This window comes from Rhinoderma darwinii, chromosome 11 (assembly GCF_050947455.1).
Source record: "Rhinoderma darwinii isolate aRhiDar2 chromosome 11, aRhiDar2.hap1, whole genome shotgun sequence".
In the NCBI taxonomy this organism is placed as follows: Eukaryota; Metazoa; Chordata; class Amphibia; order Anura; family Rhinodermatidae; genus Rhinoderma; species Rhinoderma darwinii.
The window spans coordinates 47,262,679-47,281,453 of record NC_134697.1 but is presented as its reverse complement, the minus strand read 5'-3'; the positions used below and the strand labels follow the sequence as shown (position 1 = coordinate 47,281,453).

The 18,775-nt window shown below is 39.9% G+C and overlaps 1 protein-coding gene across 1 annotated transcript in view; it reads right to left on the bottom strand.

Annotated features, from left to right (window-relative positions):
• Nucleotides 1-2,871: 2,871 nt before the first annotated feature.
• PTEN (phosphatase and tensin homolog) overlaps nt 2,872-18,775 on the bottom strand; it is a 65,507-nt gene continuing 49,603 nt past the window's right edge. Inside the window, exons 7-9 of the mRNA XM_075841201.1 lie at nt 16,749-16,915; nt 10,468-10,695; nt 2,872-10,012 (exon numbers count right to left, since the gene is read on the bottom strand). Of these exons, the coding sequence (XP_075697316.1) occupies nt 9,827-10,012; nt 10,468-10,695; nt 16,749-16,915 (581 nt within the window). The 3' untranslated portion in view covers nt 2,872-9,826. The remainder of the gene's footprint in view (nt 10,013-10,467; nt 10,696-16,748; nt 16,916-18,775) is intronic.

Here is an 18,775-nt window from a genome sequence, read left to right as displayed (position 1 = left end):
GGGAGGGGTATCCATAAGTATTTGTAATAAGCGGAGGGGGAAGGGAAAACCTTTATGTTGTAAAAACGGAAGTATACGAGTCAAGAAACTTGCATTTAGGATTGCATTACCTACTGGCTCTAGTGGTCAATATCATAATTTACGATCAATGGCAAGGAAAATCAGGAACACAGGGAGTGAAGACAAATGCTCATGTTAAAATAATGCACCAAGAAGGGTTAGCTTTCTTTTAATACATTTTAGCACCTGAAACGAAGACCTGTAAAAGCTACGGCACCATGATAAACATACAATCCTGATAAGCCTCTTCAAGCTCTACATCAATAATAGAGAGAAAAGAAACACAACAAAAATACTAATATCAGCCATAACATTATAACCACCTGCCTAATATTGTGTAGGGCTCCATCGTGCCACCAAAACAGCTCTAAGGGCTGGGACTAGACCTATACCATTTTTTTTTTTTTTTAGTAGTGAGTTATAAAACGCTGTCCATAGAAATGAATTCGGCTAGGCCTATACAGAGTAAAAAACCCAGTGATCCGTTGTTATCCATACAAATGCATGGAGTAGCTTGAATTGTTCTTCAAAATCACTCCAGTCAAGCAATTTTTTTTTCTTTTAATCGCTACATGCTGGATTTCAGAGCTACACCCTTGTCTCGAACCAATTTGGGGATATGTTCAAGCTACTGAAGATTCCTATGGACAGCAATTTATCACAGCGTAGCCCTAGTCTAATACATTCCTATGGACAGCGATTTGTCACGAAGTTCAAAAAAAAAAAGTTTACACTACCCTTAGCCTAACCCATCGAGGCATAGAATCCGCAAGTCTTGAAAGTTGCGAGGTGGATCGTACTTGTTTTTCCAGCAGATCCCAGATGCTCAATCAGTTTAAGATCTTGGAGACCAAATCAACACAAGTCTTTGTCAGGTTTCTCAAACCATTCCTTAATTTTTGCATAGTAAAAATCATTATTATTCTGAGACAACTGCCTTTAAGGAACACCATTGCTATGAAGGGGTATATTTGGTCAGCGACAATGTTTAGGCAGGGGGGTACACCTGTCAAAGTAAGATCCACATGAATGCCAGGACCCAAAGTTTCCCAGAACATTGCCCAGAGCACCACACTGCCTCCACGGTTTACTTTCTTTCCATAGCGCATCCTGTTGCCATCTCTTACGTGACTCATCAGACCAGGTGATTCATTCATGGACAGGGGTCAGTATGGGCACTCGTAGCCCAAATTGCAGCAGGCTGCGATGCACTTTTTTTTCCTGCAATTTGTGCTACCGTAGCTCTTTTGCAGGATCAGACCAGACAATAGCCATCAGCATCCGACCCGGTTGCCAGTTCTTCCTTAGACAGCTATCAGTAGGTTTTAGCCTTTGCATACTAGGAACACTCCTCAAGACCTGTCGTTTCAGAAATGCTTTGACCCAGTCATAACAATTTGGCCCTTGTCACTTTGTTCAGAACGTTGATTGCCCATTTTTTCTACTTCCAACACATGACTTTCCAGAACTAACCTCACTTGCTGCCTAGTATCTCCAACCCCTTGACAGGTGCAGTCATAATGAGAATCCTTATTTACTTACCCGGTCAGAGGTTTTAAATTTATAGCTGAACGGTGTATAGGTTGTCAAATACTTTGATGCAGAATGATGGCACTCCAGGTCTGTTTTACCATATTCAAATACGTTTTCCCCCATCAGTTATTGATGGCATATAGTTAGGTCATCAATATCCAATTGTTTCGCTCTAGCTCCCGGTATGCCCTCACAGCTGCCAGGAATGAAGGCACCACAGGCCCTTCGGCTTTTTTTTTTTATTTTTATTAAATCTAACCAACAGCAATTCACCAGTCACTTGAATGGGGTTGTATAGCAACTGTCTGCACAGGGTCATGATAAAAATTTAAAGGCGGATCTTTGACTTCATTCCAGGCATTGATTGGATACCACTCAGCAAAAATGTATGATATTCTATGAATATATCATTAATGTCAGACTTCATTTAGATTCTGCTACCTACCTTAAGCTGAATTCACACATTGCAGTCAATAACCATTTTTTTTGGAAAATCCCAGCAATATGGCAGTTTTGCTGCACATTGCGAGAAAAGAAACAAAAACCTTTTTATCTTGGTGTGAACCCAGCCTTAGGGCACTTGCACACAACCGTTTGTGCCGCCCGAGACCCGTGGAAAGATAAAACATGTCCTATCTTCCCACAGATCGGAGAGTCGAGTCCATTTTCAGACCCAATTCACCCACTGAAGTGAGAAAAATAATCAGGTGCCACTCGGATATCGTGAAATGGCCCAAGTGGCACTCGGGCGTGTGCAAGAGCCCTTAGCGATTCATGATAAACACCCAGCAACAAAGTAACTCCCTACCTCAGACAGCCTAATGTGCAGAATATGAATTGCATTTATGAAATTAGTATCTATCCATCAGAAATCTCCACTAAATAACACTATACATCAACTACAGTGTACAGACCAAGAGGGAAAGTCATTTATATTTCCGCATAAAAACAACTCAGTCCTTATTCTCCCAAAATTACGTTAAACAGGAAAAAGAAAGATCTTTAAATATAGTAAGAAAAATTTAAAAGAAAAAGACACTGACAAGTCAATGAAAAAAAAACATTTGTTGTATGTACTGGCTGTTTTTAAATATACGCTTTATTTTGTATATATTTTATTATACATCTTTAATTTGTTTCTGCTAAGACCACAACAAAAACACTTGAAACTGGAGTAAGAACTTGGGACATTGTGCCCTGTAAACAGATTTCGCACTAGAATACACTGGTAAATTTTGTCGTTTGGGTATACATCTCTCCAATAAAACACCCACACAGTGACAAGAATGAGACTTTAATTGGTTTTAAGTGGAGTTTATAACACTAAGATAAAGGGATGTTAACACACATACAATAACAAATGGACATGTGATTTGAATGAGGCATTATCCTGTACATGTAATTTGTTGTATATTCTCAGTGCATAGCGTTACACAGAGCGACTGCTGCACAGCACAATAATATTTGAAGAGGCTGAACCGGGAGAAAAGACTGACAAGAAATAATGAAAAAAACTTTTAAAAAAATCCTCAAATTTGGGAGGATTATAGGGCAGCATATGCCCACCTCCAGTTGAAGCCTCTTAATAGTGCACAGTTCCACCCATTCCATTTGCATGCATGACAAGTTTAACAGTATTTAACAAAAGTAGAAAAAAAATAGGGGGGAAAAAAGTAAACGAGGCACTTTGTGGCAACCACAGGCATCGTTAGACATATTGCACAAATTTTGCTAGATTTCAACTTTCGCTTGTATACACACTGCCTGCAAATTCAACAAAAAAAAAACAAAACGTGGCCTGTTCCACATAGGAGTTATGTACACAAACCAACTTTCTGCATGAAGTTTTCCCTGGGACCATAGCTTTGCCTGTGGGTCTATTGTGCTGGCCATACAGAGCCACATCTTTGTCTATTCTCTGTGAAAGTCATTTGGCAGGATAAACGCTAAACTTGGACATCACACATATGGCCAAATTTGACAAAATCCCCCACTTAAACCCCTCACCTGTTCCACTTGTTGACATAGAACCACATTGACCACCAGGTCTGTTAACTATTTTTATTTCTAGGGGATAAGAATTCAACTTATTGGTAATTTTGAACACATACATGGTAAAGGCTTAGGCCCCATGCACACGAACAAATCCACAGGAGAATTGGGCCCCATTCATTTCTATGGGGCCATGCAAACGACCGTAGTTTTTACGGTCCATGCATGGCCCGGGAGCCCGCACCGCAGAAAGAACGGACATGCCTTATTACGGCCGTGTTCTGCGGTCCGGGCTCATTGAACATAATGGCCCGCGATTTGTGTGAGGCTCGCGGCTGAGTCCGCAGCCGGCCGACCCGAAAATCACAGCCGTGCACATGGCTACGGTCGTGTGCATGAGGCCTTAGGGTATGTTCACACGCAAACACGTCTGAAATTACAGAGCTGTTTTCAGGCGAAAACAGCTCCTGAATGTCAGGCGTTTTTGCATGTGCACACGGACGTTAATTGGAGCTGTTTTTCAATGGAGTCAATGAAAACCGGCTTCAAATACGTCCCAAGAAGTGACGAACACTTCTTTGAGGCGGGCGTCTTTTTATGTGCCGTCTTTTGACAGCGACGCGTAAAATTACACCTCGTCTGAACGCCTGAATTACATCTGAAAATAGGACGTTTGTACATACCCTTAAAGTATAATAACTGCAACTTTTGAGGGTGATACAAATACATGCAGCCAACATCTTGCCCTAATAGTATACCAGCATCAAGGCCTACAGGCCATATTATCCATGTACTATGATTGCTAAATAAAAAACAGCAGTAATTTCCAGTTGGTCAACAAGATACTGCAACCAAATGGGGAGAAGAAATCAATCACAGAAATTCTTGTCAAATCTATGGGTTTGCAGCTTTTAAAAAAAAAAATAATAATAGTTTTTTTAGAATATAAATATATATATATATATATATATATATATATATATATGCCATGTTTTCCACTTCAGATGACTATGCTATAAAACATTGGTGAGGTTTCGAGAATACGGAAAGTCCATAAAAAAAAAAGTCAGATTATTTAAGCGTTGGAGAAGGGATCGGGGAAAACAGTGCAAAATCCCATTATTTAGGTTTTGTCTATGATTTTCTGTAAAATAACAAGCATACATGGCAATACATAATTGTTTTATTTTAAATAGTTGTTAGGCAAATTGGGAGCCAAACGTGAACGCTGGTAGGAGATTAAAAAGGTCTACAATTTATCAAGTATCCCTATACTAAGGTTTTCATTTCATCAATATAGTTTTCAATAGAATGAATTAGAATAGTAATCTTTCTGATGGAGAAACTCCTTAGCCCCAATTCCGAATTTTTTTGGACCTGGTCACAGCTATATAAACTAACAGCGGGTAAGGATTTCATAGAAAGGAGGGGGGAATCCATGCCTGCATAATTGGCGACTCCCCATCTTAGTGCAATCTGTTTGGCCATGCCAAGTCTTCACCCCTGGCAATGTCAGTAAGGCAACAAATGAGCAACATTTAGCCAACCTAAACAGCAATCCAGAATGGAAGATACAGAAAAGGATGCCCAATTTTTATCTTAAAATTTTTGGTGCCAACTTAACATAGGTGTCTAATGAGCAGGTTGTGGTGATGGCGCACACCCAAAGTAGGATGAAGCCTAAGCGTAGCTACATTAAAATGCTGTGGCTAGCCTTCGGATAGTGTGATCTTCTACAATTTGACTGTTTTATTTAGCGCAATGTCTTGACCTCACAAATCTGACAGGTCGGTCAAACTGCAGCTTAAATCTTTCGTATTCATGTTACCCAAGTGCTGCCTATTGGCTAAAACTCTAAATAGGCTTCAAATACATACAACATAACTAAGCTTATGTTCACATAAGTGTCATGGTTTACATTCATAATGGAGCCATGTCTGATCTGTTTTCAAACAGATCCCAACCAATCCTGATGGATCCCATTGACATATTATAGGGCATGTCAGGTTCCCGTTTCAAGTTCCGCTATTTATGATGGCAAGAAAAAATAATTATAACCTCTGAAGAAAACCGCATAAGGCAAGTGTGAACAGAGTCAAAGAGGAGTTAAGTGCATTACAATAGCCATAACCGATGTTACTTCGTTAAATGGTAGGGGACAATTAAAAAGAAAAACCTTCTAGAGAATACTTCAGCATCGACAGATTAACAAGCACTGCGGACGTGGCATGGGACATCAACCAGTACAATTACATCTGGCAATACTAGGAAGTTGAAAGTTGAGTTGTATATGCATGTTCTACTGACAGAACGAGTCTCTCCTAAAAATTCATAATTGACTTTGTGTGGGAACAGGTGAGGGAAATATTAAAACACGGAATTGCTTCATCTATTGTTACAGTACACCAACTTGATCGACATGAAAGTATGGATACTGGTGGTTTGACCAGACCTCCAAATCCTTATGCCTTTAACTTAAATAAATGACTCCATTTATAATTTCAGTAATGAATGTGTTTTCCTCTTCACTGTGCAATATAAAAAAAATAAAAACGACTTCTTACTGAAATTACATAAAGACATTAGCTCAAATCAAGGGAGATAATGCGGAGGTGCCTGGATCGCAGCCATTGCTGGCCATGAGCAGGCAGACTTACATGTACAGGAATGGTTGGTCTGCTGGGACAGGTTTCAATCAAACGTCAGTATCCACAATAGACTGATCGCGCTAGTAAATGCCCAATATGAAATATAGAAATCAAAATAAGGTCAAGGTACATAACCTACCGCCCACTTCTAAACGCCAATTTGGCCAGGAAACCACGTCTACTACTGACTGGCATACCATCTGATTTAATAACTATTTCCAAATACTTTAATTTGAATGATAGCTTCCATTGTTAACTAGGACAATGTACATTTAATAAAAGAATAAAATGTGCTGCCGTAAAAAGTACTTATTTTAGTAAAATATCAACATTTATATTTGAACAGTAGATTTAAAGCTTGAGGAAAAAAAAATAAAAAATTAAAAACATTTTAAACATAAAACCAACAGCTGTGGTAAGCTTAAATATTTTGTAGCCTGGCATGCCAAAAAAAACAAAAACAAAAAAAACAAAACATTAATAAAATGGAGTACCAGGCTACATTTGCCATATATGTGAATTACTGAACACTGCTAGTTAAAAAAAAAAAAATATCTAATATTTGTAATAGCAAACTACATAGAATATTTGGGACACTTTATATTTTAGATATACATTTATATATCTGTGCCGTGTTGAAACTTTTAAAGCAACACTGACTTCATAACCATGTGTAATGTAAATAAAAAACAAAAATATATATGTATATTAAAAAAAAAAACAGACATTGAAGCTAAACATTCTTCAAGTAAAATTCCCTAACAGTTAATGACATTAAAAGTGTGCAAAACTGCAAAACTCATTGTAATAGAATGTGTAAGGTCAAAAAGGTAGATCAGCGAACACCTAGGCAAATGTATCATTTTTTTTCCTTTTGTTCCTTCTTTTCATAGATCGGTTAGAATCAAAACTTCCTGTACTGTTAAACTGGATTCACACGAGCGTTGCGTTTTTGCGCGCGCAAACAACGCGGCGTTTTGCGCGCGCAAAAACCATTTGACAGCTGCATGTGTCATCCGTGTCTGATGCGCGGCTGCGTGATTTTCGCGCAGCCGGCATCATAGAGATGAGGCTTGTCGACGCCCGTCACTGTCCAAGGTGCTGAAAGAGCTAAATCTTTCAGCACCCTCGACAGTGAATGCCGAACACAACAGCGAAAAACCTGTAAAAAAAAAAAGATAAAGTTCCTACTTACCGAGAACTTCCCGGCCGTTGCCTTGGTGACGCGCCTCTCTTGACATCGGGCCCCACCTCCCTGGATGACGCGGCAGTCCAAGTGACCGCTGCAGCCTGTGCTTGGCCTGTGATTGGCTGGAGCTGTCACTTGAACTGAAGTGTCACCCCGGGAGGTCAGACTGCAGGAAGGAGACAGGAGTAATCGGGAAGTTAGAACTTCGTTTTTTTTTACAGGTTCATGTATTTTGGGATCGCAAGTCACTGTCCATGGTGCTGAAACAGTTTAACTCTTTCAGCACCATGCACAGTGAATGTCTCCCGACGTCGCGGACCGGAAATTTATTTGCCGGGTTCGGCCAAAACGAGTTTGGCCGAACCCGGTGAAGTTAGCTTCGGTTGTCGCGGTTCGCTAATCGTAAAGACACTCCGTTTGGATGTTCGGAAACAGAAAAGCAAGTGGTGCTTTTCTGTTTACATTCATCCTTTTGACAGCTGTTGCGCAAACACGCAGTTCGCGCGGAAGTGCTTCCGTGCGACATGCGTGGTTTTCACGCACCCATTGACTTCAATGGGTGCGTGATGCGCTGAAAACGCTGAATCAACGGACATGTCGTGAGTTTTTGGCAACGGAGCAACGCTGCGCAAAAAACGCTGCCATGTTTGCACGGCCCCATTGACAAATATAGCTACGGGCAACGCACGTGACAATCACGCGCGTTGCACGCGCGTATTTTACGTTCGTCTGAATAAAGCCTTAGAATGGTTTTACATTTTCCCCTCATGTCCTCGTCCAATATAAACAGAGGTTTGCAGGCAGCACTTGAAGCATTCACAGCAGGTATGTGATTGGAAAAGCCATCAAGGCCTCCTGCACACTATTTTTTTCAAGGTTTCTAAACGCTTGTAAAAAAACGCAATTGATTTTGAGCATTTTTCATGGGATCTTTTACAAGCGTTTGTCTTTATTTATTTTGAAACATTTTAAATCATGTGTTTTTTTTTCTGGCATTTTTCAAAGCCTATGGGTAAAAAGCAAAAAAACACTGTATAGCCAGATCAAGCTGCACTGCTCAACCGCCACTGACCCCGAAAATGGCTCAAACAAACGCTTTGCATGCATTTTCAATAATGCACTATAGACTTTAACATATGGTCAGTGTTGGAGTTTCAAAAAAAACAAAAAACTGTGAAAAACACCAACAAAAAACGCAGCAAAACACTGATTACAGCCCAACGATGACCGACCAGAATCGCTCTAAAGCAAACTTATCTACTGCACTGAGATTCTCCTGGCACCCAGATGTTATGATCTTAAGATGTTAGCACTGGCCTTAATAAATACAAGGGATGAAAACCATCAATGTGGCAGTCTTAAGTGAAGGAAAGTGCACTAGGAGTTAACTCTGGGTATTCCTTTTCCTCAAATAATCAGATACATTTCACTATTTACAACTAGTCCTTACATCTGTACGGATGAAACATTGCAGCTCTGTTAACTTTTATACGTGACCCTGTTGGCTTTAGAACTTGGTGTGGGTCTGCTTGTGAAGATTTGGATGGTTCAATCCTGTACCTCTTTAAGGAACCGATCCCTATAGCTGCCTTTTCTAGCACCATTATGCTTTAATATAAAAAAACAAAAAAAAAAACAATATATATATATATATGTATATATATATAAAAAACAAAAAAACAAAAGCACAAACAATAAGCAGCGACAGTGGACAATTCCTTATATGTTCAGGATTTACTGCAGCGCGCTAAACAAAGGAGCATGTAATAGTTTGAGATGGTACACGAATCAAGCTGGAAGTAGATTCAGTTTAAAATATTCACTATCCACCGCATTTAATACATACGTACAACAAAGTAACCCTCGAACATCTCTTAGCTGAATAAAAACGTTATCTGTTGCCACAATGGCTGTGAAGAGGCAGGAGGTGAACCTTGTATTTTCACAAAGCACACAATTAACTTCAGTTGGTAAAAGGGGAAAGAGGAGAAAAAAAACCGGAATAAAAACTAAGCATACACAGCTCCACTTAAAAAAAAAAAAAAAAAAAAAGAAGAGGGGGAGGGGGGAAAAAAACAAACAAAAAAAAGCTGGAATAAAATGGGAAAGTGCCATCTTTATTATCCTAATTTTAAGATTTCAACGTCCTTTTGACACGAAAAGGATATTTACATAACAATGCTACGTAACCTTCTCTTACATTTTTATGTTTTGTTTTTTTCTTTATTTCACTGGACAGCAGTGCCAAAAACCCTGTGGGGCAAAACAATATTGGTCAAGGAAAGAAAAATAATTGCTCCTATGGTAGGCTGACAATGCCATTTAAAAAGGTCCTTTTCAGTTTATTCAAGTTTGTCTTTTCTGTGGTTTTAACTCCCTCGATTAAAAAAAAAAAAAAAAAAAATCAGACTTTCGTAATCTGTGTAATCGGCTCGTCATCAAAAGGTTCATTCTCTGGGTCAGAGTCAGTGGTGTCAGAATATCGGTAATGATCAGGTTCATTGTCACTAACATCTGGTGTCACAGAAGTGGAGCTGCTAGCCTCTGAATTTGAAGATTCTTCTACTGTTTTTGTGAAAAATAGCTTCACCTGAAATAAAAGGCATAGAAATTAGTGAACGCAGCAAACCGCAGTCTAACTAGTAACACCTTAAGGCCCCTTTCACATGGCAGTATTTAGGTCAGTACAAGTATTTGTAAGACCGTCAAACCCAAGAGTGGGACCGACACAGAGGAAAAGTAGAATGGAAAAATTTGCACCTCTTCCATCTAATTATGGCTTATAAATACTGATGCAAAATACTGCTGTGTCGAGGTGAACTAAGTGTATTTGAATGGTCTAATCATAATCACCCCTTTTTTGCTGCCATTTTTGCTAAATGGTGGCGAACAAACAAGATACGACTGCACGGTGCAAATACACCCTTAAAGACACCATCTAAAAGTGAAGGGCCTGTCTGATTTGGATATCCCCTTGGGTGAACAAAAATAAAATAACAAAAATTGCAGCCAATGTAATGCACGAAGAAATAAATGTAGACTTACTTTGAAGTTTGGTGAGAAGTATCGGTTTGCCTTGTCTTTGTTAGCTTTATCTAGGTCATTTTTTGTTAATGTGAGGGTGAGATATTCCTTGTCGTTGTCTGAACGTTCGGTACTGTATATCCCATCAAGTTCTTGCTGGCCGACTAATGTTCCATTCGCTACTCTCTCTGAATATTCTTCAGGACCAGGTACAAAGAATGTATTTACCCAAAAATGAAACATCTTTTCCTAAAAGAAAGAAAAAGATTAAAACACTAATTACATTCTGGGAAAATTTGGTGCAATTCTAGACAAGTAGCAATAGCAGGGTCCTAAAACTTCAGCAGCAGCAGCATCACAGGGCTACATATGGCTGAAACGCCTAAGTGCAGTTTTGAATTTTAGTGTCAGATACTAGGCTATATGTCCATGGTATATAGAAAAGTAGCGCTCAATGTCTGATCAAAGGTTCATCACATGCAGCTCTGTTTACACTGGTGTTTTTTAGGTTTCTGTCAGGGGTTTCAGTATTTTTGACAGCAAGAATCGTTTATCAAAGAAGTATTCGGCACATGTTAGAAGTTTTGAAAATTCTTGACATTTATTTATCAGTAGTAGTTGAGAGGCCTAGTGCGTGCGACGTTTCGGTCGTAACAAAACCTTCATCAGACGCTATTGAGGCAAATTATATTGCAAATAAATATATTAGCATACAAATTCATATGTCGTATACCATAATCTAAAATAAAGGGAGAAAAATATATATAAAGAAAATTAAAATAAGAACAGTATCTATAACATGTGCGCAGGCATATGTACAAAAAGGTAATAGATCATTTAGAGTTGCATAATACACATCATTCGATAGGTAATACAAGGATATATTATACAATATATGTACATAGGGAGAAGACATCCTAACATAGGAGACAATGCCGATATCTAGCACAGGTTCTACTAGAAATCCTACTGTACTTTTGCTTAAATCCTTGACATTGTCTCCTATGTCTCCTATGTTAGGATGTCTTCTCCCTATGTACATATATTGTATAATATATCCTTGTATTACCTATCGAATGATGTGTATTATGCAACTCTAAATGATTTATTACCTTTATGTACATATGCCTGCGCACATGTTATAGATACTGTTCTTATTTTAATTTTCTTTATATATATATATATATATATTATATATTTTTTTTTTTTTCTCCCTTTATTTTAGATTATGGTATACGACATATATGAATTTGTATGCGAATATATTTATTTGCAATATAATTTGCCTCATTATTGTCTGATGAAGGTCTTGTTACGACCGAAACGTCGCACGCACTAGGCCTCTCAACTACTACTGATAAATAAAATTCAAGAATTTTCAAAACATCTAACTTGTGTGCCGAATACTTCTTTGATATACGATTGGGTTGGGACCCTATTCGTGCACCTACCTTGGTCTAGTGTGTTCTGAACCACTACTAGCAAGAATCGTGTAGTCTGCTTTAGGATCCATGCACACGATGCGTATTATGTGCGGTTTTGTCGTGTGGATTTGCGTGCGGCAAATCCACAGAGTAATACAGTACCAGCATAGTCAATGAGATTCCAGGAAATCTCATGTACACACTGCTGTATTTTTCGGGGTGGAAATTGACCCGCGTTGTGTTTTTTAGAATCCACAGCATGTCAATTTATCTTGCGTTACCGCTTGCGAATTCTATCTGCCTAGTGCAGAGGAAAATCGCGTTTTTCTGTGCGTTTTCATGCAGATTTTGGTGCATCAAAACGTAAAAACCGCACCGAAAATGCACCTGCAAATTTCTTCGTGTTTCCTGCGATTTTGCTGGATATTTTCCGCAGCAAAATATGCATTGTGTGCATGTAACCTTAGGCCCAGTTCACACTGAGCTTTTTGACATTTTTTTTGGACTACGAACCTGCGTAAAAAAACGGCCGTAAATGCCTCCCATTGATTTCGAGCAAAAAACGCAGCGAAAAACAGGGCAAACGGCGTGTAGACAGATCAAAATTCCAAACGGAATTCTGAGGCAGAACTTTCTGCCTGCAAAGAACTCTGTGTGAACTCAGCCTAAGTCTGACGGAAACCTGATGGGCCCCATTAAAAGTCAATGGCATCTGTCAGGGTCCATTTGGAATTGGACCGGTCATGGCTATTGGAGCCCATAACCAAGACAATTTGTTGTCGGAATCATAAAGACTGCATATTCTAACAGCTTTCTCCAAGACTATAATAGATCTCTTCAATTAAAACGTGTCTGATTAAAGGCACTGGAAAAAAATGACACACGGACTTAATTTCTTTTCGCTTTTTTATTCTTACAGATCTTATTCATTTGATCTACAATGCAACCCACAAAAAAAATTAAGATTTCCCTCCCCTTTTAGGGATAATATATCCTATATGAAAATAGTGAGGTTGTCAAAGCCCAGAATTCCAGGCCTTCCACACCAGTAGTAATAATACATACAACAGTAAATCGAAGGATAACACGCACTAAAAGCCCAAGTCCTTCAAACGGCCACTATGTCTTTAAAGCACACAATCAATACTCATTCCTCTTACTGCAAAGACAACTAATAAAAAAAATAACTGGTTTCTAGTCTCGGCTTTCCTGCAGTTCTGTATATTCAACAGTATATTTAGACTACCATGTGGTATTACAGAATCAAATTTTTTATTTCCATTGCCCGATTTGAACTTGCATGTCCAAAGTATGTCGCTTGTTAACATGCCCGTATATGTAGCTGTATTTCCAATCCAGATGTTTGCCAAAACTAGATCACAAGAGAGTTGAAAAGGAGTTATCCAATTAGAACCACTTGTCCATATGGCTTAGTAGAGAAAACAGACATCATGGGAGAGTTCCCTCATTGGGACCACGCTTCATTAGCCATAGCGGAGTACCACTGCAGTGGCTTCTGCTCTGAAGGACTAATCGTTTATTACATATCACCATGTAATACAACATTTCACATGTAGTGGCCGCTGCAGCTTTCACTGGGGGTAACAGCTGATCAGCAATGGTTTCAGCTGCCAGACTTGTGGTGATGTCTCGTTGATCCGCACTCACTGCTGCGGCTGACTGTCAGCCGGTGTCAAAGGCCCTTAAGCAGGTGGCATGTACATTTTTAATCCGGTTTTTAGGTTGTGGAGGACCAAATATAACTGATAAGGCTTCATGCACACGACCGTATTTTTTTCCACCCGTAAATACGGGTCCGGTGTCACACGTATTCCACCCGTTTTGCACCAGTATTTACGAACCCGTGCCCGTAAATATGGGTCCGGTGTCACCCGTATTCCACCCGTATTTACGGGCACGTTTTTGGCGGCAAAATAGCACTGCACTAATCGGCAGCCCCTTCTCTCTATCAGTGCAGGATAGAGAGAAGGGACAGCCCTTTCTGTAATAAAAGTTAAAGAAATTCATACTTACCCGGCCGTTGTCTTGGTGACGCGTCCCTCTCTTCACATCCAGCCCGACATCCCTGGATGACGCGGCAGTCCATGTGACCGCTGCAGCCTGTGATTGACCTGTGATTGGCTGCAGCGGTCACATGGCCTGAAACGTCATCCAGGACGTCGGGACAGATGTCGAGAGGGACGCGTCACCAAGGCAACGGGCGGGAGACCGGACTGGAGGAAGCAGGAAGTTGTCGGTAAGTATGAAAGTCTTTTATTTTTTACAGGTTTATACTGATCGGTAGTCACTGTCCAGGGTGCTGAAAGAGTTACTGCCGATCAGTTAACTCTTTCAGCTCCCTGGACAGTGACTATTTACTGACGTCGCTTAGCAACGCTGCCGTAATGACGGGTGCACACATGTAGCCACCCGTCATTACGAGAGCTCCATAGACTTCTATGGACTGTCCGTGCAGTTATTACGGCCTGAAATAGGACATGTTCTATCTTTTTCAACGGCACGGGCACCTTCCCGTGAGAAAACGGGAAGGCACCCGTCGCCAATAGAAGTCTATGAGCCCGTTATTACGGGTCGTAAATACGACCCGTAATAACGGGAGTTTTTACGGTCGTGTGCATGAGGCCTAAGCAAATGTAATTTACGCCATCAATTAGGCCCCATGCACACAAACGTGTTTTTGCAGCAGCAATTCACCCGCAAATCTGCGGGTGAATTGCAGACCCATTTTTATGTGGTTTTTATGGTCCATGCATTGCCCAGGAGCCTGGACCGCAAAAAGATAGGACATGTCTTATTATGGTCGTATTTTGCGGTCCAGGCTCATAGAAATTAATGCACACGGCCATGTGTACGGCCCTCAATTCGCGGGCGGCCCGCAAGTGACATTCCGCGGCCGGCCTTAGGTTTACAGGTGGCTTGATTCACATTATGTGATCAACAAGACAAAACTTAAGTCTACTAGTTATTCCAAAGGCCAGTGGTCTGCAACATGCGGCTTTCAGCTGTTGGGAAGTCGTATGCTGTCAGGGAATGCTGGGCTTTGCAGTTACTTAACTGGAGAGCCACAGGCCAACCATCTAAACAACTAAATCGGGTAAAACAATAGCTTAACAAAAAACTCCATGTTAATTGAAGGGATGAAAAATACTACGAAATAATCTAAATAATGCAATCTACATATGGATTCTCGCATTACAACACATCAATGTACCCAATTGAGTAGTACTGGCTGGATTCTGTCATTAAAATACAAGGCTGAAATAAATACTAGTCAAATTCAGAAGCGTTCTATATTATATATTCAAGGGCACATAGGTGTTGTAAAAAACAAAAACAAAAAAAAACCACTTCAAATGAAGAGCAAATTGAGCATTTTAGAACAATTTGTGCCAAATTTTTTAAGATGTATTACACTACATACAAAATTTGCTACAACTCACAGTACACTAAATTCTTCCTCTATAGCCAAATGATACCATTATAAAGGTGCCGTAGTATTTCCCAAATCGTAGCGCGCGCAAGCCCTAATGTTACAAATTTTTTTGTTTTAGCGGGAGCACGAGCCATTGAGATCCATGCTTCATTATTTCAGTGTGCACCTTCGTGACAGATTCTTTTAAACCCCTTCACTGTTAAGTACTTATATAATACGCCATGACTTTAAAGGCTTGCTCCAGGGCTAGAGCTTAGATCTTGGTATCCTATTAAAGCCCAGAACCTGGAGCTTTCTAGGTGCAATATTTGGGGTAAAGCACTCGTTTGAAGACAGGGATCAGCATGAAAGACTTACTTATTGGTTTTATCTTTCTGTAAGGGAGGGGGCTGCAAACGAGAGCAGGAAGAAAGACTACAGCTTGCTACGGTCAACTCTCTCCCTGTACAGCCTTCCATGTGCTCCGTCAGGAGCAAGAAGAGCAGTTGCAAATGTAATCACCCCCTGCACCTAATAAGGCCATTTGTCGACTCCGTGACGCCCATGTCGATTTCTGAGATTTTTAGCCCATTAAGTTTTGAGTTTTCCGTGAAGATATGTGCATGTAGACAAAGATAAGTGGTAAGTATGAAGTTAGCACATCCTGTAGTTTATATTTAGGAGGTGATGTGCATCTCAGGCTCTGCTTGGGTCAGACTTTTAGTCATAAACATGAATTGTCATGTATTTTTTTACGCAACATTACGCTTTCATGCAAAATTGCATGTCGTCATCCATGTGTAAAGTGCTGGGTGACATTTCCACAACGTGCCAGATGTATACTGTCAGAAAATATATAGAATATGGGTGCATGTTATGATTTATTTTATAATTCAGGTTTTTGTGTTTGCAAAATGAACAAAAAGATGTGGCAACTAAAGGTTAAACCGTAGTCTTCCATAAATATGGTGCACACCAACTGCATCTTTATAATTCATATTAAGCCCATTTTCTGGAATTTAGTTTTATAAATGGGCTCAATAAGGAGAGAGAAAAAAATGCAGTGAGTGCAGGCTTTCTAGCAGGAGTCAACATAGAGATGCTCAATCCCAGGCAGTCGCCAAGAACAAGGCAAGAGCATGCTCAGAAAGCTTTTCCATAAGAGCAAAGGGTCTGGCAGTACGGTCCCCATTTATCTGGCATCCTAATGAGAAAGGTGTACTAAAGCGTAACAAACAAACCTGGATGGTAACAGTCTACTCAGGAATTCTTATAGGGCTGAAAGAATGTGAAGACATTCAACTAACAGTCAATATGACAAATCAGATTCTCCGACATTACTATCCATATGCCCAATAAGGGCACATAAATGTAAGAGGGGGTTCCCTTTGTCAACTCTGTAGAGTTTGAGAATTATAAAGAAGCTGAAGAACCGAGTCACAAACCTTTTTCATCATCTTGTTCTGTTTGTGGAAAAATTCAACCTTTATGTCCCCACAAACAGGAAGAGGCTGCGGGAAATCAAAATACATGTACTTCTCCTCACGTCTTGTAGGTCCTGTGGAGGACGTAAATATCTTAACCTTCAGCTGATAGATGACAAACTGGGGATCTACAGAAGGACAAGAGTAAAAGTAAAAATAAAACAGAAGGAAAATAACGTCTTACGACTCAAAAAAGCCACACACAAGTCATCTTTAAACCATGGAGACACGGCCAATTTGAGTTTTTCATTTTCGTTTTTCCCTCCCCGCCTACCACATGCCATAACCCCTGTTGTTTCGTCAACATTGCCATATAAGGGCTTGTTTTTTGTGGGACAAGTTTTAGTTTGTATTGGCACCATTTATTGTACCGTATAATGTACTGGGAAAAAAAACATTTGTGGGGTGAAATGGGAAATAAACAGCGATTATGCCATTTATGAACGGTTTTGTTTTTACTTCATCCATCAGACCGTAAAAACTACACGTGCACCTTATTCTACAGGTTGATACAATTACGGTGATACCAAATTTATATGTTTTGTTTTATGTTTTAACACTTTTAAAAGAAAAAAAAAAATTTGCTAAAACATGTGTCGCCATGTTCTGAGAGACTTAGCTTTTTTATTTTTCCGTCTATTTAGTGATGTGAGGGCTTAATTTTTGCGAGGCGAGCTGTAGTTCACACAGATACTGTTTTGGGGTGTATGCGACTTTTTGATCACTTTTTATTTCATTTTTTGGAGAGCTAAGGTGACCAAAAAAAAACAGCAATTTGCGGGTTTTATTTATTTTTTACGGCGTTCACCGAGTGGGTTAAACAACGCTATATTGTGATAGTTCAAACTTCTATGGACGCAGCGATACCAGTTATGTTAACTTTTGTATTGCTTAACATTACTTTAGGGGAAAAATGGGAAAGGGGTTTTTAACATTAATCCACCTAAGGAGACTTGAACCAGCGCTCGTTGGATCGCTTGCATGATATACTGCAAAACTAATGTATTTCAGTACATCGTGATACGGACAGTCTCCTTTCAATTTCCCGGATGAGCGCAGTACCAAGGTGATATTTCCATTCACACATACTGTACTAACTAAGCAGGGATTAAACTTTTACCAGCACGCATGATAGTCCGATGTGTTTGATCTTCTGGAAAACTTGCTCAGCAGATGGGTCACTGCATATGAATTTATAAAAAAGATGTGCAAAGAAAAAGAGGCGCAGTAGTTCCCAATAGCAACCAATCAGAAGCCATCTCTCAGTTACTATGGACACCGGAAAATTAATTTAGAAATTAAAAACGATTGGTTGCTATGGCCAACTACTCCACTTATTCTCCCCTGCACTGGAGAGATCAATGCATCCGGGCTTGAGCAAGAATACCCTGTATGATCTTTACACGTGTTGACGCAACAAATAAAACCGCTGAGTGAAGATTACAGTACCAAGTGAGGTTTTTGCTTATCTGCTTAGAGAAACCCACACGCAATACTGCAAACTTTTCTCAATGCCGCCTCAGGACAGGGTCATGGGCAAGTTGCTAAAAAAAAAAATCTAAATGGACCAAGAGTTGGATATCCTGAATGATAAAGTGTAAATAGCATTAACAGCTGGGTAGAAAGAACCTATTTATAATTTTTTTTTTTATCAAATAAGCACACCGGCAAAAATAAAAATAAAACGTTTGGACATATTTCATTAGGGGCATCTGTGTCATGTAATGTCAGTCTGACCACCAGAATAGCCCATGCTCTCATGTGTAGACAGGTGGTCAGTCTCCCCTGTGTGGAGTACTTCCTGTGAACTACGGAATTACACCACCAGCAATGGAATTCCTCCTGGCAGCACGGAGACCCCTCCTTACCCACCTAGCTCCAACCTCCCTGTTCCTCTGTACGTCCCCCCATGCCTATAGTGCTGCTGAAAAGATAATTTCTCCACTAAGGGACCAGGTGTGCAGTGATATAACAGGTGAGCACATACA